Raw genomic sequence first — 23,905 nt, 5'->3', positions numbered from 1 at the left:
AATCTTTAAATGCCTTCCAGACCCAGAGAGTCCAAAACTACCAACAGTACCAGTCAAGTAACAAGTTTCTTGCTCCCTCCACATTTTCTTTCCCTCATTTCAACCTTGATGGTGCTGAAACTTCAGTTAGCTAGCTGGGGGAGAAAGAGTAGAAAAAGGAAGAAGATGCTAGCTGTGCTTCCTTCCACACAGGCTTCTCACCTGCCTCATGTCTTATCTGAGAGCAGGAGAGTAGTTCTAAAATGGAATAAAACTGGAAGATTTCCCTGTTATGTAGGACTGGGTATTTTAAATAGTAATTTAAACTATCCAGAATAATCAATCCATCTCATTTTTTTAATCCAGGAACAAGGTCAGTGTTAGTCTCACTGAGCAGGTCAACAAAATTTTTGCTTTTATAATTATACTTGTAGTTCTGCTTGTTAAATATACTACTTAACAGTTCACAATTTTCATAATAAAGGGCAGCTCAAAACTTCTCTCCAGACCCAAATCTTTCCTAAATCCTCTGAGAAGGCCAGTTCACCATTACTCCCAGAAATATTCCAAAGTGTCCTTTAATGAGGGTTGGGATTTGACTCTTCAGGAGTTAAATAGGTAAGTGGCCTTCAGCTGTTAGTGCCAGGTACAGCATCTCCAAATTTTTTTGCTAAAATGCCCATAAAGCTATAAGAATGGCAAATATGTATATATTTTATGTAAATATGTGTGTGCCATTTTATAAATAACATCCTCAAACCCTTTGCAGTGGGTCGGGGCAATGTTATTAACTTTAGCCCTGAATGTGAGTATAAATAATGTATCATTCTGAGGCAATTAAGAACCCGTATGCCTTCTCCATCCTCTCTTCCCTTGTTGCATCAATTGAGTCTGTATTCCAGACGGTATAATCTTGGGACTGAGAAGGACCATCCAATCTGTAATGAACTTTACATAAGTGAGAAATAGATTTCATTATGTTAATCTAATGAGATTAAAGAGTTTATTTATTATTGAAACATAGCCCATTACAAGACAACCACAGAACCCAAAACACAAGAGTTTTTAAAACCATGTTGATTTATCCAAGGAGTATAAGCAAGAATGGTTTAATATTAGACACTGTAAATATAAGAATGTGTTATAAGATAAATTATAGGAGAATTACTGATGTGATAAATTTTAAAAGCATTTGATAAAATCCAAATTCTGTTCCAAATGAAGAGGAAAAAGTGTTTGTAAAATCATTAAAATATATATCTCAAGCTAATAGCCATCATAAACCAGTGTAAGCTTTCCTGTATTTATAGTCACAATCAAGAAAAGGATTGTTAAGTTAGCACCACTGTTACTTAACATTGTTATGGAAGCCCAAGCAAGTGTAAAAACAGAAGGAAAAGGAACTAACTGCATACTTAAAGGTAGCATGAGATAAATGTAACAACATCACACTATATTATTTACATGAAAAAACTAACTGAAAAAATGAATATATTTTATAAGATGAATAGGAATTTATAAGGTAAGTTGTTGCGAAATATGCTTAACTAATACCTCTAGTTTTTCTTCGAGGTCTCAAAAGCCAATAAAATACATTAAGGGTAAGGAAACCACATTCATACTAGCAACAGTAGCAAAAATCTTAGCAGAAATTAACACAAATTACATTATTTTTAAGAGAATTAAAAAACCAGAAATACTTGCATAAGTAGAAACATAACTATATTTCTGGATAGGAAAATGAAGTTTTGTTATACAAACATTTCTCTACAAATTAATCCATATATTTAATCAAAATTTGAAATTTTCTTTGTGGTTTTAGGAATTTGACCATTACTCCCGGAAATATTCCGAAGTGTCCCTTAATGAGGGTTGGGATTTGACTCTTCAGGAGTTAAATAGGTAAGTGGCCTTCACCTGTTAGAGCCAGGATTTTGACAATGTAATTCTTGATGTTAATCAGATATAGAAGACAAAGTAATTCTTGATGTTAATCAGATATAGAAGACTACTATGAATATTTTAAAAGATATAATTACATGTAATAATTTAAAACACTAAGAATTGTCTCAGCAAAAAATAGATGAATGAAATGGAAGAGAAAATCCTGAAAATCAGTTATTTTAAAAAATGGAGTAGTCAGCATAGGACATGGGTGAATATAGAGTAGAAGTCATAGATCTGAGCCTTGGGGCACTCCAATACTAAAGGAAAATAGGAGAAAAAAGACCAAATGTAGTTGTTCTTTTTTTTTTAAATTTGAAGTATAGTTTACTTACAATGTTGTGTTTCTTTCAGTTGTATAGCAAATTGGTTCAGTTATGCTTTTTTTTTTTTCAGATTCTCTTCCATTATAGGTTATTATAAGATATTGAATACAGTTCCCTGTGCTATACAGTAGGTCCTGTTGTTTATTTTATATATAGTTGTATGCATCTCTGTTAATCCCAAATTCCCAATTTATTCTTCCCCTCCTTTCCGCTTTGGTAACCATTAGTTTGTTTTTTATGTCTGTGAGTCTATTTCTGTTTTGTAGATATGTTCATTTGTATCATTTTTATGTATTTAAATAATGTATGATATTTGTCTTTCTCTGACTTCACTTAGTATGCTAACCTCTAGATCCATCCATATTGCTGCAAATTTCATTTTTTATGGCTGAATAATACTCAGTTTGTGTGTGTGTATGTGTGTGTGTGTGTGTAAATACAACACATATTTATTCATTTTTCAATGGATACTTAGGTTTCTTTCATGTCTTGGCTATTGTAAATAGTGCTGCAATGAACATAGGGGTGCTGTTATCTTTTCAAATTATGGTTTTCTCCAGATGTATGCCTAGGAGTGGGATTGGTGGATCACATGGTAGTTCTATATTTTTTTTCTGAGGTAACTCCATACTGTTTTCCATAGTGGTTGTACCAATTTACATTCCCACCAATGGCATAGGAGGGTTCCTTTATCTCCACACCCCTCCAGCATTTATTTGTAGACTTTTTGATGATGGTTATTCTGACTGGTATGAAGTGATACATCATTGTACTTTTGATTTGCATTTATTTAATAATTACAAGTGTTGACCATCTTTTTCATGTGCCCACTGACCATCTGTATGTCTCCTTTGGAAAAATATCTATGTAGATCTTCTGCCTAGTTTTTGATTAGGTTGTTTTTTGTTTGTTTGTTTTTGTCTTTTGAGGGCCACACCACAGCATATGGAAATTTCCAGGGAGGGGTCCAATCAGAGCGGTAGCCACCAGCCTATGCCAGAGCCACAGCAACAGTTCCTATGGGAACTCCCGTTTTGAGTTTATTTTTAATAAGATGTTAGCGAATGTTCTAATTTCATTCTTTTATATGTAGCTGTCCAGTTTTCCCAGAACCACTTATTGAAGGGACTGTCTTTTCGCCACTGTGTATTCTTGCCTCCTCTGTTGTAGATTCACTGACCATAAGTATGGGGGTTTATTTCTGGGCTTTCTTTCTTGTTCCATTGATCTATATATCTGTTTTGTGCCAGTAACGTACCGTTCTGATGACTGTAGCTTTGTAGTATATTCTGAAGTCAGGGAGCCTGATTCTTCAGCTATCTTATTCTTAGGATTTCTTTGGTTATTCAGGGTCTTTTGTGCTTCCACACAAATTTTAAAATTTGTTCTAGTTCTGTGAAAAATGCCACTGGTAATCTTAGAGTCATCGCATTAAATATATGGATTACTTTGGGTAGTATGGCCATTTTATCAATATTGATTCTTCTAATTCAAAAATATGGTATAGGAGTTCCCATCGTGGCGCAGTGGTTAACGAATCTGACTAGGAACCATGAGGTTGCAGGTTTGGTCCCTGCCCTTGCTCAGTGGGTTAACGATCCAGCATTGCTGTGAGCTGTGGTGTAGGTTGCAGGCACGGCTCAGATCCCACGTTGCTGTGGCTCTGGTGTAGGCCAGTGGCTACAGCTCCGATTCAACCCCTAGCTTGGGAACCTCCATATGCCGTGGGAGCAGCCCAAGAAATAGCAAAAAGACAAAAAAATATATATATATGGTATATATTTCCATCTGTCTTGTGTCATCTTAAATGTCTTTCATCCATGTCTGAGTTTTGGGAGTACAGGTTTTTTTGTCTCCTTAGGTTTGTTAATTTTTTGATGTGGAAAATAGGATTGTTTCCTTAATTCCTCTTCTTGATAGTTTGCTGTTAGTGTATAGAAATGCAATAGGTTTCTTTGTATTAATTTTGTATCCTGCAACATTACAGAATTGGTTGATGAGCTCTAGCAGTTTTCTGGTAGCATCTTTAGGATTTTCTATCTATAGTATCCTGTCATCTGCAAATGGTGACAATTTTACTACTACTTTTCCAATTTGGATTCATTTTATTTCTCCTGCTTCTCTGATGGCTGTGGCTAAGACTGTAAAACTATGTTGACTAAAAATGATGAGAGTGGTCATCTTTGTCTTAAACTTAGAAGAAATGCTTTCAGCTCTTCACTGTTGAATATGATGTTAGCTATGGGTGGTCATATATGGCTTTTATTATGTTGAGGTGTTTTCCCTCATTTCCCACTTTGTGGAGAGTTTAAAAATCATAAATGGATATTGAATTTCATCAAAAGTTCTTTTTGCATCTGAGATGATTCTTCAATTTGTTAATGTGGTATATTGCAGTGATTGATTTGCTGAAAAGAGAGTGCTCTTGTAGAAGGAAATTGTCATGCTTTGGAAGCTAGGAAGAGTGGCAGGAAGGGAGTGACCAACTGAATTAAATGCTTCTGATGGGCAAGTAAAATGAGAACCGAGAACTGTTTTTTGGTTTTAGCAACATATGATCATTGATGGTTGTGACAAGGACAATTTCAGTAGAGTAGTGAGGTCTGATTGGAGTGAGTTCAAGAATGACCAGTGAGAAATTGATATAATGAGGGTAGATGGCTCTTTCAAGAAATTTTTGTATAAAATGGAGCAGAAAAATGGGCAGTAGCTGGAGGGAGAAATGAGTTTATAACAGAAGGCAATAATAATATATTATTCTGTTGAGAGTGATCTATTTGAAGGGGTGGGGGGATGATGGTACAGGAGAGAAAAAATGAAGCAGTGTCTTCAGAAAGGTTAAATTAGGCATGAAATCTAGTCCATTAGTAGAGCTTTGGCTTTAAGGAATACAGTTCATCCAAAGTAGCTGAGAAAGGCCAGATCATATGAACACTGACTGAGACCAGTAGATGGGAGGTTGAAAGAAGATCTTTGGTTTCTTAAATATATATTTTTAGTGGTTATCAGCGAAGAGTAAGGAAGTGAGATGGCATTTTGTGGAAAATGGTTGAAATACATCAAGAGAATCAATAGATGGACTAGGAAAATGTACTATGATTGCCAGTAGCATCCCCTGGCCTACTCAATATCAGTAATCATGAATGGGAGTGAGAACAGTCCTGCTGATTTTCCCTGACCTGCCATAGCCTGTGGATGCAGGTATGTAGGAAGCAGATTTACCCAGGTGTATGCTTTTGCCTAACTGCTTTATCAAAGCAAGAGAAGAACAAGGGATTTGAAGATGTATATAAAGGAGCAAACTTAAAGTGAGGAAATAAAAATTTATATTCTAGGGCAAGTCAAGGAAAATTTAAATATAAATTTTCTCTGCCCTTTGGTCTTCTCTTTCCCCTCTTTTTTGATTAAGTATCTGTATTATGCATTAACCAAAACTCCCCCATTGGCAGAAATACCTGCTCAACCATAAAGAACAACATTCTAGCATCAAAAGGACAACTCTTTAAAACCTTTTTTTTTTTTTGCATCATTCTTCCTGATGACATATATTTGTGTTTTTTATTGAGGTATAGTTGATTCATAGTGTTAATTTCTGCTGTACAGCAAAGTGATTTAGTTATATATAACACACATACACACATATGGCTGCACCCATAGCATATGGAAGTTCCTGAGCCAGGGATCAAATCCATGCCTTTGCAGCAACCTGAGCCATTGCAGTCAGATTCTTAACCCACTGTACCACAGCTGGAACACCTATATACTTTTTTAAATATTCTTTTCCATTATGATTTATCATAGGACACTGAATATAGTATTCTGTGTTGTACAGTAGGATCTTGTTGATTATCCCCTTCATGTATAAGTTTACATCTGTTAACCCCAACCTCCCACTCCACCCGTTCCCCAGTCCTCTCCCCCTTGGCAACCACAAGTTTATTCTCTAGATAACATTGCTTTTGATCTTGTAAGGGGCCGTGATGACCTACTTTGTAGTTAGATTTTAGCAGATTGTCAATAAGGTGGCATTTTATGTACAGCCCTGTCTCCAAAAACTTAAATAACTCTTCTTTGTCCTCTAATGGAACAGTTCTCTGAACTTTCTGAGAGGATTGTTCCCAGGTTATAATCCTTAATTTGGCTCAAATAAGATTTTCCATTTTTTTCTTAGATTGACTGGTTAATTTTTTCATTGACAAAGAATTGACCAGGTAATTCAAGCTGGGTAAAGAGTAAAGACTTCAAGGGAGTGAGGGAGAATGCAAAAGTGGTATGACGAGTGAATTGTAGGATTTGGTGAGATTGATGAATTATTAGGGTGTGAGGGGGCAAGTGCTTAAAAAAAAATTAGGAGGTGGTGGTCAGAGTGGATGCTTGAAATTGGTATCAAGGATTATGGATGTTGGTAATGACAAAAATTAGGATTTAATGACAGGTGTAAGTGGCTGATACAGGCTACAGCAAGATCTTTGGGAAAAGATGACAAGGAACTTAGACACTGGAAAAAATAATGTAGGGTAGACGTTGAAATCAAGAATTATGACCAAAGTTTTAGAATGACAGTGACTCAAAGAATGAAGATGAGAGTGGGAGAAAACAGGAGTTCATTTTCAATAAGGGGAAATAGTGGATGCTATAGTTTGATATAAAATACAAAATGAGGCATTTTAGGGCACTGAAGATTAAGGAGACATCTAATCTGTTTGCAACTCTAGTGGTATGAAGCATTTGGAAAGAAAAAATGGACCTCCTGAAAAGGATTCAAGAGAAATAGTTTAAACTAGAACAATTATGTAAAGAGAAGGTTGAGAGAAGTTTAAAAATCCAGGAAGTTTTATTGACGATTGACTGAGTTCCAGAGGGCACAGGGGACATGTTTTAGGTGTTGCTGAAGGAATGTGCGTCCAGAAAGAAGGATGTGAAGAGTCATTTGGGGCTACTTGTGGTGATAAAATAGGAACCAAAGACATATGAAATTTGCCTTAATGGTTTTGAGGCATAAAGTTGTGGCAAGGCCTTATGTTAAGGGGTAGCAAGGTCTTTCCAAGAGCCCTGCAGAGTTCTGGACTGACTTACTGGCCTTTGTAATGGAAGCACAGAGGAGGGACCTTACTCAGAGTACATCCAGCTCAAGGCTCCCTGCTGACTTTGCTAACAGATAGAGTTTGTAGCCTGGAGATAATTAGTCCTAAACTTTCTGGTTGATGCTCAGAGACTAGGGATGTGAGCAAATTCTGAGTATCCAAACATTAGTTGCTAACAGTGTGTTCCATAGGTCAGGCACAGGGTAAGTTTTACACATATAAGCATGACTGATGCTCAGAAAAACTGTTTGAAGTAGGTACTATTATGCCTATTTACAGGTGAAAAGATGATGCTTAATGAGAGTTTGACTGTGATTTGTCTAATGTCACACTTAGTAAGAGATACAGAACAAATATGAAACTAGGCAGTCTGACTTGAAAACATTTACTCTAAAGTTGTGTGGTTATACTACCTACGTGGGGAATGGTTTTAAACCACTCTGGATGTAAAACTTGTTTTATCCCTTATAAACTTAAAAATAACAAATACTATGTTTGTTCAAATACTTATTTTACAAGTTTTGTAATAGAAGGTATTTGTCTAGGTTTCTGACCTCTGATTTATCAAAAAGAAAAATGAACTCAGTTAAGTCTGTGGTATATGACCTTGAAAATACATGATTCACTCTTACAAACACACATTCTAAAAATGAATTTTGAAAGTAGTAGACTAAGTATAATGCAAAGGTCATGAACAGATGCTCCAATAGGTTATTTTTTAATGTCTTAATATTGTATAAATGAATACTAGTGGATTGAGATATAATTTAGTGACAGTATCAGTACATGACTAGAAAAGCTCTTAGTACCTACTTTGGTAGCCCAGACACTAAAACTAGAATGACTGAAAGTAATGGCCTTTACACTAGTAAGACATGCAAAGTCATAAACCAATACGTATATTTTAAAAGAAACTAGGTAGACAATAAAATCAAATGAAACTTAACTGGCCCTTGGGAAAGAAGAGAAAGGGAAGGAAAGGAGAGTATTATGAGGACAACTGGAGAGATCTGCCCGTGAGTGTGCATTAAATACTATGGAATTATTAACTTTTTTAGGTCTGATACTATTATCATGGTCATGTAGGTGAATGGCCTTCTTCTTAGAAAACACATGCTTAAGTATTTAGGGGTTAAGGGCATGATGTCTTAACTGGCTTTCAAATGGTTCTCCTCCAAAAGATGTTTATATGTGCGTTATGTGTGTATAAAAAGAGAACTACTAATTTCAACTGTTGAACCTGGGTAAAGGTGCATAGGTGTTCAACTTTTCTATGGATTTGAAATTTTTCAAATTAAAAAGTTGGAGAAAAGCATGAGGTTTTTAAGTAACTGTTCTATGAAATATTTTTTCAAAAAACATTATTTCTAAATGAACATGTTGCTTATTACACTGTGATTTTAAATAAATTTGTTGAACTATGTTAACAAATTTATTTCTACTTCATATTCATGCCAACAAGTTTATCTACTTAAATGGGAACACACCAAAACCCAGCAAATCAGTAAGTGGCAAAATAAGCACAATAACTGGATAGAGTTGAAAACCATTGCTGCTAGGGAACAAGAAATCCTTGACTGGGGGGAAAGGTGGAGGGGGTGGTGTGTAGTGGCCAAGAATAGAGAACTGCTATCTTTCTATACAAGCCTTACTTTATACAATGATTTCATTCCTCAAACTATATTTCTAAAAATCCAAGGAAAAGAACTGCTTTCCTTTGTACCCCTGCAAATAATATTAGAGGAAATAAAATGAAATTGACAATCAAGGAACATTGAAAATCTATTAAAGAGATTTTATATATATATATATTTATATATATATGTATATATATATATACACACATACATACATATATATGCTTTGCTTCTTACCAGGCACAAATCTACTACCGGTAAGAATTTTCACTTTTTTTTCTCCTCATGTAAGTAAAAATCTCAGAGAAGAAAACTCCCAATTATAAAATGTTATAACATACTTAGATATGGGAAAATAAAAAATTAATCTTAAGGATGGTACTTACTAAAAGCACATATGTATAGTCTACTAAAAATTTAAAATTCTCATTTCCGTTTCTGAAATAGTGAAATTATGACTGTATAGGGTACAAAATGTTTATATGAAAATTCAGTCAGTTTGTAGTTGGCTGAAACATGATCAATTATTTAATTTTTTTAAGTGTCAAAAATGTGAATCTGTTTGGAGTAACAAGTTTGTTAGGTTCCTCAATGAACATATGAGCCAGTAATTAATAAAGACAAGTGTTCAGATTTATTTGGAAATTCACAGTTTCTAATGGCACTACAGCTCCGTAGTTACATATTGAAAGTCATCTTTCCACAATGCTGGATGCTGCACATAGGTGGTATAACTTCCCACACTACCTCTGCTCTCTCTTCTGGACCTCTTTTCAGTGGGTTTCTATACAATCAGGCCTTTCTGCTTTGACTGGCTAATTGTACAGACTGGAAAAAATTTAAATCATCTAAAACATACTATCGACCTAAAGCAGCAACTTAAACAAAAAAGGCTTTAAATAAGTCACATTAACAAACAATACCCCTAGAAAGGTATTAGACAAGTTTAAAAACAGTTATTACTAAAAGTGCTCAATAAGTTATAACTTAAATCTTACAACACAAAACGGTCAATTCACTCCCTTTCAGAAAGAAACTTTCCACTTTCACTCATTACTGTAAAAACACATACTTAGAAATCATTTGGTACAAACACAGTTGCTGCCAATTATTTTTAAAGAATAACAAAATGAAGACACACACATTGACATCGCACATGTATACCTCTGCACATTTGTAGCCAAGACAAAGCAAACATCAAGGAATAATAATCCCTTTGGACTTGACCAATTAGATAGACAAGGCTTGACAAACTCACTAGCTGGTTCTGTGCATACATACATAGGCAGTGATTACATCATAGGAGACCTGGACTCATTTGACAAACATTCAAACTTTCCATTTGTAGGAAGTGAAAACAATGATGGGAAAGTTGGGAGGATTAGTGCTTGTGAACGTTTAAAATGTAACGTAGCTCAATAAAATCCTTACAAATGGCTAAATGTGTTTAAAAGGTGAATTTAAAAAATTATTTGCTAACATCAGTCTTTTACAAGAAAAGATCATGTATTTTTCTCATATTGGATTAGTAGCTACAAGAAAAAAATCATGTATTTTTCTCTCACTGGGTTAGTAGCTAAAGAAAATTAGTGTGAATAAGTCAAATGAAAATAACATTAACAGTATCACCATTTACCTAAAAAGAACAGACCTAAGAGTTCCAGGAGGTGTTTAAGTGAGTTTGCTAAACAGAGGTCTAGTTGGCCAAGTCTTTAGGATTTTTGCATTGTCTTTACTGAACTCCAGGCATAGATCACCTCAAAGCCTTGTAGTGTTTGCAGCTTCAAAAAACTAACGAAGTTATAAAAGAAATCAAATGACAGAAAAAGTCCTCTCTCCTCTTCCAGTGGCATTATAAATAGACAAAAGGCACATAAATATGGGAAGGTGCAAGAAATAGGAACAAAGCTAAAGGAAGAGGTTTAGGCTTTCATTCCTATCCCACCCAAGGAACTGGGCTTCCAAATTACTTCTGTCCCAGTAATTAATCTGAAAAAACATCTTTATAAAATGTTTACCATTGTCCTTGTAGGAAGTGATCAGCCTTGTAAAACTGCAGCTCATCAACCAAGATTGACACAATCCCACCTACTTTTTAAAAAGGCAAAAGCCGTAATTTCTGAATACTTTTCCCATTAATATTTTCTCCCTCCCCCAAACCCTTCAAATACCACAGAGACTGTTCTTCAAAGAACAACAACAACAACAAAGTCTCCAGTATGAAAAGTTCGATTAATTTTAGATATGTCCAGAGACTGCTGTAACACCAAATGTTCCCACGGTGATCTCTTTGTTTCCTTTGATTATGTCATGCAGGCTCGGCAATGACCCTGACTTAGTCTGTATTAGAGTTTTTATCAATTTTCCTTGGTCTTGGACTTTAGATCGCCTTCGTTTCAAAGCCCTCTTTTCAGTTTTTGTCTTTTGGGACTGTCCATTGCACAGACTTGTGCAAGCTGAAATGCCACAAAAATAAGACTCTTCTGACTGTGATGAAGTTTCTGAGCTTCCTTCAGATGGAGGACCCTTATAAGAAGAGTGATAAACTTCTCCAATATTAGAAAAATCTCTCTGGTTCGTAAAAGGCTTTCTTCCTTTTATGTCTCCATTGGCTATAGGATGCAATGGATCTGCTGGCTTTATGGTCTCAATTTTTTCAGTTTTGTACTTGCAGCGTTTCTTCTATAATACAAGTAAAAGAAAGGGGAGAAATTAGACCTTCAAAAGTTACTTAATAAACATCTAGAGAGCTGAGCTAATGGAGGAAAGTGCCATCTCCTGGTGGAAAGTAAAAGTATTATGAACAGTGTAAACACACTATTCTGATCTGTACAGATACAATAACCTTTCCATTTTGTAAATGCTCAAATCTACCTATCTGCTACCTCTGAATACAGGTTTAGAGGGTGATCACTAACATCTGAATACCTATTATGTGCCATATATTATTCCAGCTGCTTTCATGTGCATTTTACCCTGAAAGGTGAGTGTCTTGAGCCTGATGACCAAATGAGAAAACCAAGGTACACAGGTGCAGTTCTCTGCCCAAGTTACAAGACAGTAAGTGGGCAAGTTAGGACCGAATCCTAGGCTATTTGGTTCTAATATCCAAGTTCCTTTACCTAAATACAATTATCTCTGATCAAAATAAAGACAACTTTACTGAGAGAGGCAAAATGGAAAAATCACATACTTTGGAACCAAAAAAGCCTGAGTATATTCTGATTTTTGCCACCTATTTAAATGGGTCATTTAAAGAGGACACAGACTCTGGGGACAGGATCATCTTCAGGCTAATGTGAGGATTACAGGATAGTGTACACTGTGCATGGCATGCACTGATAATAATGACCATCAGCCAGGAGTACACTTTTTCTGTAAAAGCCAGGCAGTAAATATTTGATTTTGCAGGTCACATCCCCTCTCTGGCATATTCTTTTTTGTTACAATCATTTAAAAAAGGTTACAGGCCTGTACAGAACAGGCCACAGGCCTGATGGGTCATAGTTTGCAGATCCCTGTAAATATTTATATCATCATAATTGAAAATAAGTTTAAGGGTCATTTAAAAGTTGTATTAAAACTTTCAACCTATTTCTTTATACCCACATAACACACCAATATACTTAAAAAGGAAACAAAACATTACCTTTTTTTCTGGAGAGAACTTGAGGGGTTCTACAATGTACAAGTCATTTGGGTCTACTGTAAGTAATAAAAAAAAATAAAAAGCAGATGTAAAATGGAAACTAGATTATACTCTGATTAAATACTATAAATATTGTATTACCTCTATGATTTTCTTAACTGAACCAATGAATTTATATTTGTCAGGTTAATCATATTATTTATACATTTGAAATTAATAAGCATTAAAGCATTAATTAGGTAGAGGGTACCATTCTTATTTTGGGCTTGATTGGTCATCATCAAATAATTTGCCTAAGTTTTTAACTTATAGCTGGCTATCAGCCAACACAGTGAGGATCCTTCTTTGGGACAGCTCTACCCTCTTACCTGGTGAGAAAAATAACATTACCAGGTAAGCTAATATTTTTGTGAAAGACTAAACTCTACGCTCTGTTGCAAATATGGGTTGACCATATGCAATTAAGCAGATGAGACTGAGTATGAAAGCCAGTTAAAGGAACATACACAGAAAAAGGGGTCCAGGAGGTTTTTTCTAATTGTTTATTACTACGATTTACTGTGATCAAAACTACTGAACTCCAAAATCTCAAAATAGCTTGAACACTATAAATGATCAAGCAATAATGAATAAACACTTCTGGCACAGTGAGTAAATTAGAAATACTAGCTAATAGAAATAGAAATACTAGGTTTCTAAAATTTCATTACATAAGCATATCTAAGATAACTCCATGCTACCCCCATACTGACAAGATAAATGCACATACAAAAGAAGGGCTTTGAGACTTTAGTCCTATCCAACCCACTAAAAGTAAATAATGGTCTGATGCAGGCAGAAGGTTCTAAGCAGCAAATTCATGTATCAGAAATTTACTGATAACATGATTCAACCAATTACAATTTTTTACATTATGTCCCAGAAATCTGTTATGTCACTAAGTATATGAAAATATCCAAACATCCATTTAAGTAGTCATTTCTATTAGATTACTAATCTTATTCAAATCACTTTTTAAAGAACATGGTGTCTACTTTTAGGAATGGTTGTTAATGTTTTTCAGGGTAACCTCTCCACTGAAAGCAATTAAATATGAATTTTTTAAAAAAAATCATTAAAAGCACTGAAAGGACAGCAAAACTAAGTAAGTAATCCCAAGCTACAACTGAAGGAAAAGTAGGAATCCAGAAGTCTAGTTGAACACAAAAGTCATTTTTGTCTTGAGAGCTTGCTGCCACTTTCCAGTATCATGAGAGCATAATACTGCATATTATTAGCCTGAGAAAGGTCAAAATTCAAAGTACAGCTTCTACTGAATGCATATTGCTTTCATATCATTGCAAAGTTGAAATTTTTTTTTTTTTTTTTTTTTTTTTTTTTGTCTTTTTGCTATTTCTTGGGCTGCTCCCGCGGCATATGGAGGTTCCCAGGCTAGGGGTCCAATCGGAGCTGTAGCCACCAGCCTACGCCAGAGCCACAGCTACGCGGGATCCGAGCCATATCTGCAACCTACACCACAGCTCACGGCAATGCCGGATCGTTAACCCACTGAGCAAGGGCAGGGACCGAACCCTCAACCTCATGGTTCCTAGTCGGATTCGTTAACCACTGCGCCATGACGGGAACTCCCAAAGTTGAAATATTAAGTTGAGCCATCATAAATTGGTGATTACCTGTGTGTTTTATTCTTTCAATAAAAAATTACAAAGCACTAAAAAAAGGCAAAAAACTCCACAGTTTGAAAAGACTAAGCAATCTCAGAACCAGAGTTTGATATGGCAGGAATGTTGAAATTATTAGACCATCAATTTTTAAAAAGCATACATTAAGGCCTTAAATGGAAAAAAGCTGACAACATGAAAGAACAGATGGATAATGTAAACAGATGAAATTCTAAAAAAAATGAAAAATGACAGATTAGAATGACAGAGATGAAGAATGCCTTTGAGTTTATTAGTAGACTGATAAAGAATCACTGAGCTGGAGGATATGACAACAGAAACTTCCAAAACTAAAATGTAGAGGGAAAAAAGACCAAAAAGAACCAAATACCTAAAAACTATGGTGGACAACTACAACTACAAAAGCTGTGACATAAGAGTAATGAGAATACCAGAGGATAAGAATGAGAGAAAAGGAAAGAAGCAATATTTTGAATATAATGACAGAATTCCAAATCAATGTCAGCAAGTCAAAGATCCAGGAATCTCAGAGAAAACCAAGCAGGACAAATGCAAAAATACTACATCCAGGCATATCATACACTAAGTTCAAAAAATCAAAGATACAAGCTAAAAACTAAGGAATTGTTGCTAATAGACCTGCTTGGCAAGAAATGTTTAAAGTTCTTTAGAAAGGAGAAAAATAATATAGATCAGAAACTCAGATACACATGAAGAGCATCAGAGAAGGAATGAGTGAAGGTGAGATTAAAGCTTTCACTTTGCTTATTTTTAAATCCATCTAACAAATTGTTCAAAACAATAATAGCAACAATGTATCTGAGTGTGCTTATGTAAAAGTAAAAAAATGACAACAATGATATAAGGAATGGAAGGGAGGAATTAGGATTATCTCTCCCCCCCACTCCCCCATTTTGGATGCTCCTGCAGCATATGGTCCTGGGCCAGGCTGCTGAAGTGACACCACCAGATACTTAACCCACTGAGTCACAAAGGAACTCCAAAATCCACTTTAAATATAAAGATATATACAGATGAAAGGTATAGGGATGAAAAAACATATACAAAGCAAAGAAAGCAAAAATGGCACATTAATTTCAGACAAAGTAGATTTCAGAAGAAGGAAAGAGTGATACTTTACAATGATAAAGGGGCCAATTCTCCAAGAAGACATAACAATCTTTAACGTGTGTGTATGTCTCACAATAGTGCCAAAACACATCAGGCAAAAACTGGTAGAACTAGAAGAAACATGAATCTACTATTATAGCTGGAGACTTTAATATTCTATCAAAAAGTGGACAGATACAGCAAGCAGAGAATCTAACTACATGGCAAACTTCAAAAGCACAAAAACCCATTGCATTTCTATATACCAGCCATAAACACAAACATTGCCATTTTCAACAGTCTCAAAAAACATTCTAGAAATAAAACTCCCCAAAGTTTGACCTTCTGGAATAAACAGAGATGCTATCTTCTTCCCAAACTGATATGTAGATTCAGTGTAATCGCAACCCAAAGACTAATAATTTTTTGATGAAACATTTAATAAATGATTCTAAATATTTACAGAGACAATAATGGCCAATAAACCTGAAACAACTCAACTTCACACAAAATTTTATAATGGAAGCCCTACCTGACATCACCATATACAAAAAATCAGTTCCAGACAGATTAAAACCCAAAAAATAAAAGCCAAAACAAACATTTAAAGCGAATATCATCCATAAACCTGGAGTAAAAAAATTCTGTTTTGGAGTACCCATCGTGGCTCAGTGGAAATGAATCTGACTAGTATCCATGAGGATGCAGGTTTGATCCCTGGCCTTGCTCAGTGGGTTAAGGAGCTGGTGTTGCCATGAGCTGTGGTGTAGGTCACAGACACAGCTTGGATCCTGCATTGCTGTGGCTGGCAGCTATAGCTCCAATTTGACCCCTAGCCTGGGAATCTCCGTATGTCACAAGGGTGGCCCAAAAAAAAAAAAAAAAAAAAAAAAAGTTCAGTTTAAACAAGAGAAAAAGCACTAACCATAACAAGGAAAAATTTTAATATGATTACATTAAAATTAAAAGCTTCTTTTACTGAAAAGATTCCATATAAAAGAAAACAGATTAAGTCTTAAAAGTAAAGTAAGATCTCTACAACAAATTTAACCAACAATTAGGATCTAAACCTTTATAAGTGAGTATGAAAATGAATGAATGAATAGGCAAAAAATTTAATGTCTGGGAAAGTCAAATGACTAAAAGGCATACGTGAACAGGCTCAATGTCATTAGCAGTCAGGTAAATGCCAATTATAACTGCAATGAGGTTAACAGTTTAAAACTGGACAATTCTATACTTTTGTTGGCAAAAATGTAGAGTAATGGGAATTCTCATCGTACTGGTGGAAGGATAAACTGACCACTTTGGAAAAGTCTACCATTATCTTGTAATTTTCAAAAAAACATAGCCTACAACCCAGTAATTTTTCATCTAGGTTATATTCCCAGAGAAACTCATGCAACCATGTGCTGGTAAACAAAGGGAATGTTTACAGCAGCATTATTTGTAATAGCCCCAAACTGTAAGCAACACAGCAGAATAGATAACTACACTGTGATTTAATTAGTTACTGAAATACTATATAATACTGAATATGCAAGTATATGAATTTACAAATAGAATGCTGAAGGAAAGAAGAAAAAAAGAGTATATATGGTATGATTCTACCTATCAAGAGCTCAAAACCAGGCCAAAATCAAATTAGATTGTTGAGGAATCTAAATAGGTAAAACTATTAAGAAAATTAAGAATACGATTATTTCGAAAGTCAAGGTAGTTACCTTTAACAAGGAGCATTTCTGAAAGTACAGGCCTTGTTCTATTTTTTGATCTGGGTATTATACAGGCATTCACCTTATAATTACACCACATGTTGTAAATTTCAATTTTATGTACTTTTTTGTACTTCCATTCCACAATAAAAATGTGGTATAAAGAAAATCAAAAGCATTTTGGTCCACCTGGCTGGTCAACAAATCAAAGTACAAACTGCAAAACATCAATGAAATTAAAGAAGGTACAAAGAAAAGGAAAGACATCTCACGTTCATGACTGGAAGATTTAATTGTCAAGATGTTCATACCACCAAAACAATCTACAGATTAAACAATGACCCCTTCAAAATCCCAACAGTATTTTTTGCTGAAATGTATCCTAAAATTTATATCAAATCCCAAGTGACCTAAAATAGGCAAAATAATTTTGAAAAAGAAAAATAAAGTTAGAAGAGTCACACTGACTGATTTCAAAACAATATACAAAGCTACAAGTAATCACAGTGTGGTTCTGATAGAAAGGCCTACATACAGACCAATGCAAAAAAAAATCCAAAAAATAAAAAAAATCCAGAAATAAGCCCTCACACATATTGTCAAATAATTTTCAACTAGGCTGCCAAGACCACTCAATGGGCAGAGAACAGGCCCTTCAACAAACAGTGCTGGGAAACCTGGATATCCACATACAGAAGAATGAAGCTGAACCCTTATCTTACACCATACATAGAAGTTTCAAAATGGATTAAGGACTTAAACATAATACCTAAAACTGTAAAATTTCTAGAAGAAAACATAGGGGAAAAAACTTCATGACAAGTGCCTTGGCAATGACTTCTTAGATACGATTTTTTTTTTAAGTACAAGAAACAAAAGCAAAAACAGAAAAACGGGACTAATCAAACTTTAAAAAAAAAAAACCTTCTGTCCATCAAAGGATACAATCAACAGAGTGAAAATCCAACCTATAAATCATATCTGATAAGGGATTAATATCCAGACTATGTATGTAGAACTCTTTCAATTAATAATAAAAAACTAATGTGATTAAAAAATGAGCAGAGGACTTGAATAGACATTTCTTCAAAGATGATTTACAAATGGCCAACAAGCACATGAAAAGATGCTCAACATCACTAATCATCAGAGAAATGTAAATCAAAAGCAAAATGAGCTATCTCACACCCATTGGGATGGCTACTATCAAAATAGAAAACATGTATTGTGAGGATGTAGAGAAATCTGGGACCATTGTTCACTGTTGGTAGGACTGTAAAATAGTACAACCACTAGGGAAAACACTATAAAGGTTCCTCAAAAAACACATTATTACCATATGATCAAGCAATCCCACTTGAGTATATAGTTGACCCTGGAACTGCAAACAGCAAATATTACAGTACTACACTATATGTAGCTGGCTCAATCTGTTGATTCAGAACCTTGGATGTCAAGGAATCATGGATATGGCGGGACAACTATAAATTATATGTGAATTTTCAACTGCACAGAGTCAGTGTACCTAACTCCAACACTGTTCAAGGGTCAAGTATACACCCACAAGATTTGAAAGCAAGGTCTTTAAGAGACATTTGAAATGAGGGAGGGCGGAGCAAGATGGCGGAGGAGTGAGAGGTCACACTGACCTCCCACAAACACATCAAAAAAACACACGTGAAACTACTCAAACAGAACGTCAACTGAATGCTGGCAGAAGAACTTAAACCTCCAAAAAGGGAGAGAAACCCTTGACATAAATGGGTAGAACAAAAGAAAAAAAAAGGAAAGTAATCAGCACAGGACTAGCATTCCTGAAAGGGAGCTATGAAGGAGAAAAGGAACCCACATTCTGGGAAGCCACATAACTGACAGATCAGCCGAGTTGGAGGGACCTCAAAGTCGCCAAGAAAAGCACAGCAGTTGGACTGAGAACAGCAAAGCAGAGTGAGAACCACACAGAGCATCTGCACCACCGCCCCAGACACTACAGCCTGAGATGCTCGGGTGGGGGCTGGGCACTGAGACTTAGGTTCCAGAGGTCAGTCCTGGGGAGAGGACTGGGGCTGGCAGTGTGGAGAGAGCCTAAGGGGCTAAGGAACAGTGCACTACAGGTAGGGGAATGGTATGCCAAGGGCGGGGAGGGGAAGCCACAGCAGAGGGAACCCAGGAGAAGGTCTAGACCTGCAGGAGAGGCAAGGTGCCACTGTTGGGGAGGGCAAGAGGAGGAGGGGTAGGCCACCATAGGAAACTCCCTGCACCAGAGCATGTGCATGCCCACGGGCTCTCAGAGGGCAGGGTTGCTCTGGCACAAGCTATGGGCAGCGAGAAGCCTCTTGCTCATTTAGGGGAGACCGGGCGCTTCCTGTGCAGGCTACCGGAGGCCAGGCACCTCTTCGTGGGCTAAGGGCATCATTAAGTGCGACGTGGTGCCTTTTGTGATCTACAGGTGGCAGGGACAGACTGCAGTGGTTGTCTCAGAGGCCAGAGGGAGGCATGGCTTGCCACCACTGGGGGCCTGTGAGTGGGCTCCACCTGCTACCCCAGTCACCTCAGGGGTTGGCTAAAAAGAAAAAAAGAGGGCACTGCAACCAAGCACCGTACACTGCTCTCACTTCCCTGGGAACACACCCGCCCTGCAGCTGCCACTGCCAAATGCTCTGGGTGGTGCCCAGACCACTTGGTCACTGTCCTATCCCAAGACCCTACAACTAGGAGCAGCTGGTACAGTAGCTTTTGCATGGACTAAGTGGCACAGAGTGCTTCGTGCGTGGTCTGCAGGTGGTGGGGGTAAACCGCCAGTTATCTCTGACTCCAGAGGTGGGTGTGGCCAACCGCCATCAGTGATAGCTGAACAACAATCACTTGCAGTCACAACTACCTCAGACGGCACCACAGAAAAGGACACTGCGACAGAACACCACCTGTTGTTGCTTCTGCTCCCGTGGGAACAAACCCGCCCTGATTCTGCCACTGCCTAACACTCAGGGCAGTGTCCAGATGCTTGACCACAGTCCCTTTCCAGGAACCTACAACTAGGAGCAGCTTGTGCAGCACCGTCTGTGGGGGCTAAGCAGAACGAGGTGCTTCTTGCATGGTCTATAGGAGGCAGGGGCAAATCACCACAGTTATCGCTGGCTCCAGAGGTGGGAGTGGCTTGCACCACTAGGGGTCTGTGAACAGACACCACTTGCAGCCCCACTCACCTCAAGGGCACCACAGAGGAGGGCATTGTGACCAAACACCACATGTTGGTGCTCTAGCACCCCTGGGAACACACCTATCCTGCTGCTGCCACTGTCAAATGCTACAGGCAATACCCGCACACCTGATCTCCTGTGCAACACCTCCTATGTGGGCTGAGATGGGTTGTTTCATGCAAGGTCTACAGATGGCGGGGTCAAAACACCACAGTTAAGACTGACCCCAGAGGCGGTGTGGCCCGCTACTACTAGGGGACCCTGAACAGGTACCACCTGCAGTTCCAATCACCTAAGAGGAGGGCACTGCAAATGAACACAAGCTCTTGTTGCTCTCGCTCCCCTGGGAACTCACGCACCCTGCTGCTGCTACTGCCAAATGCTCTGGTCACCTTGTAGATCTGCCTAGAGCTCATTACCACTTCCCAGAGCCCACTAACTAGAAATAGCCTGTGCCACCTTTCTGCAGGTCCTTGCTGCTGCTGTTAAGAGCCCAATGACCAGCACTGACTGCTGGCCCTACCCATTGCCTTCTCCCTGAAAACACAGTGAGCATCCTGGGGATAACACACCAATGAAAGAGACAGCAAATATTCAAACTCCCACACCAAAAATAAATAGGAACCCCCCCAAAATACATAGGGGTACACTTGCATAGAAGTAGCCTTACAAGACCACAGTTTGGCTTCCCCAAACTCACAGAAAAACAAAAACACAAGCAAGATGACGAAGCACAGAAACCATTCCCAGTTAAAGGAACAGAATTCACATGAAGCAGCAAACAATGAAACTGACCTCTGCAGTCTGACAGACATTGAGTTCAAAAGAGAGACAGTGAAAATAAGGAATTACAAGAGGATATGAACAGTAATGCAGATTCCTTTAGAGAGGAACTAGAAAAATACCAAGGAGGCAAGAAAAACTAGAAAACTCACTTTCAGAGATGCAAACTGAACTAAGCGCAATAAAGAGCAGAATGAATAATGCAGAGGAACGAATTAGTAATGCGGAAGATAAAATAAGGGGAATCACCCAATCAGGACAGCAGACAGAAAACCAAATGAAAAAACATGAAAGCAATATAAGAGATCTATGGGATAATATAAAGTGGGCCAATCTACACATAATAGGAATTCCAGAAGGAGAAGAAAAAGAAAAGGGGATGGAAAATATATTTGAAGAAATTATGGCTGAAAACTTTCCAAATCTAAAGAAAACAGATATCAAGATACAGGAAGCACAGAGGGCTCCAAACAAGTTGAACCCAAACAGGCTCACACCAAGAAATTTTATAATAAAAATGGTAAAAGTTAAAGAGAGGATTCTAAAGGCAGCAAGAGGAAAGCAAAGCATTAATTATAAGGGAACCCCCCCAATAAGGTTATCAGCTGATTTCTCTACAAAAACACTACAGGCCAGAAGGGAGTGGCAAGATACATTTAAAGTGCTGAAAGGAAAAAAATCTGCAACATAGAATACTCTATCCAGCAAGAATATCATTTAAAATAGAAGGGAAAATAAAGAATTTCTCCAGCAAACAAAAGCTAAAAGAGTACAGCAATACGAAACCCATTCGAAAAGAAATACTGAAAGGGCTTCTCTAAATTAAAAAAAAAAAAAGTAAGAAGAATTAGGATGGAGGAAACCGCAATTGGAAATCAATCACTTAAATAAGCTAGCATACAGATCTTGACATGAAGATGTTAAAAAAAAAAAAAGACATCAAAATCACACAATGTGGGAAAGAAAACTAAGAAAACATAGATTATGTTTTTATTTTAATAATGTGTTTGAACCTATATGACTATCAGGCTAAAGGAAGCAGATATAGGAAGGGATTAACATACTTAAAAAAAAGGGCAACCACAAATCAAAACCAAACATTACATTCACAAAAACTGAAAAGTACTCAAGCATAAAACAAATGGAAACCATCCAACCAAAAAAAAAAAAAGAGAATCAACTGGAACACAAGGTTTAAAATGGCAATAAATAAACATCTATCAATAATCGCCTTAAATGTCAATGGACTGAATGCTCCAATCAAAAGACACAGTGGCAGATTGTATAAAAAGCAAACACCTTCAATCTGCTGTCTATAAGAAACTCACCTTAGGGCAAAGGACACATATAGATTGAAAGTGAGGGGATGGGAAAAGATATTTCATGCCAATGGACAAGACAGGAAAGCAGGAATTGCAATACTCATATCAGACGAAACAGACTTTAAAACGAAGGCCATAAAGAAGGACACTACTTAATGGTTAAAGGATCCATTCAAGAAGAGGATATTACTATCATCAACATATATGCCCCAAGGAGCACCCAGATACATACAACAAATACTAACAGACATAAAAGGAGAAATTAATGGGAATCCAATCATAGTAGGAGACTTTAACACCCCACGCAGATCAGTAGACAGATCCGCTAGATAGAAAATCAAGAAGGCAATAGAGATCCTAAAGGACACAATAGAAAAGTTAGACTTAATGGACATTTTCAGGACATTACACCCCCAAAAAATCAGAATATACATTCTTCTCAAGTGCACATGGAACATTCTCAAGAATTGATCACATACTGGAACACAAAGCTAAGCCCAGCAAATTTAAGAGCACGGAAATTATTTCAAGGCTCTTCTCTGACCCCAATGGCATGACACTAGAAATCAACCACAGGAAAAGAAATTAGAAAACACTGACTACATGGAGACTAAACAACATGTTACTAAAAAACCAATGGGTCAATGAGGAAATCAAGAAGGAAATTAAAAAATACCTTGAGACAAAATGATAATTAAGATACAACCACTCAAAATTTATGGGATGCCATAAAAGCAATGCTCAAAGGGAAATTCATAGCAATACAGGCCCTCCTCAAAAAAGAAAAATCTCAAATTGACAACCTACCACCTAAATGAATTAGAAAAAGAACAAACAAAAAATAAAATCAGTAGAAGGAAGGAAATCATAAGGGTCAGAGAGTAAATCGATAGAGATTCAAAAAACAATAGAAAAAAAAAATCAGTAAAACCAAGAGCTGTTTCTTTGAAAAGGTAAACAAAATTGAAAACCTCTGGCTAGACTCACCAAGAAGAGGAGAGAAAAAAACCAAAATAAACAAAATAAGAAATGAGAAAGGAGAAGTCACAATGGATACTACAGAAATACAAAAAACCATGAGAGTATACTATGAACAACTGTAAGCTAATAAATTTGATAACCTAGAAGAAATGGACAACTTTCTAGAGACATACAGCTTGCCAATACTGAATTAAGAATAGATCAACTGAAGAGACCAATCACTAGAAATGAAATTGAGTATGTCATAAAAACACTCCCTACAAATAAAAGTCCAGGGCCAGATGACTTCACAGGTGAATTCTACCAAACATACAAAGAGGAACTTATACCCATCCTCCTTAAAATTTTTCAAAAAGTTGAAGAAGAAGGAACACTCCCAAAGGCATTCTATGATGCCACCATCACCCTAATTCCAAAACCAAAAATACCACCAAAAAAGAGAACTATAGGCAAATATCTTTGATGAATACAGATGCAAAAATTGTCAACAAAA

At 36.8% G+C, this 23,905-nt stretch overlaps 1 protein-coding gene and 1 long non-coding RNA gene across 2 annotated transcripts in view; one reads left to right on the top strand and one right to left on the bottom strand.

Annotated features, from left to right (window-relative positions):
• LOC110255510 overlaps positions 1 to 23,905 on the top strand; it is a 41,536-nt gene that overhangs the window by 10,318 nt on the left and 7,313 nt on the right. Inside the window, exon 2 of the long non-coding RNA XR_002335922.1 lies at positions 1,802 to 1,881. This is a non-coding gene — a long non-coding RNA (uncharacterized LOC110255510). The remainder of the gene's footprint in view (positions 1 to 1,801; positions 1,882 to 23,905) is intronic.
• The window catches only part of SUCO (SUN domain containing ossification factor), a 91,023-nt gene continuing 76,699 nt past the window's right edge, over positions 9,582 to 23,905 (bottom strand). The window contains 2 exon segments of the mRNA XM_003357538.4: positions 9,582 to 11,652; positions 12,620 to 12,675. Of these exon segments, the coding sequence (XP_003357586.3) occupies positions 11,209 to 11,652; positions 12,620 to 12,675 (500 nt within the window). The 3' untranslated portion in view covers positions 9,582 to 11,208.

The sequence above is a fragment of the Sus scrofa genome, chromosome 9 (assembly GCF_000003025.6).
Source record: "Sus scrofa isolate TJ Tabasco breed Duroc chromosome 9, Sscrofa11.1, whole genome shotgun sequence".
Taxonomy (NCBI): Eukaryota; Metazoa; Chordata; class Mammalia; order Artiodactyla; family Suidae; genus Sus; species Sus scrofa.
This window is presented reverse-complemented; position numbering and strand designations above follow the sequence as displayed.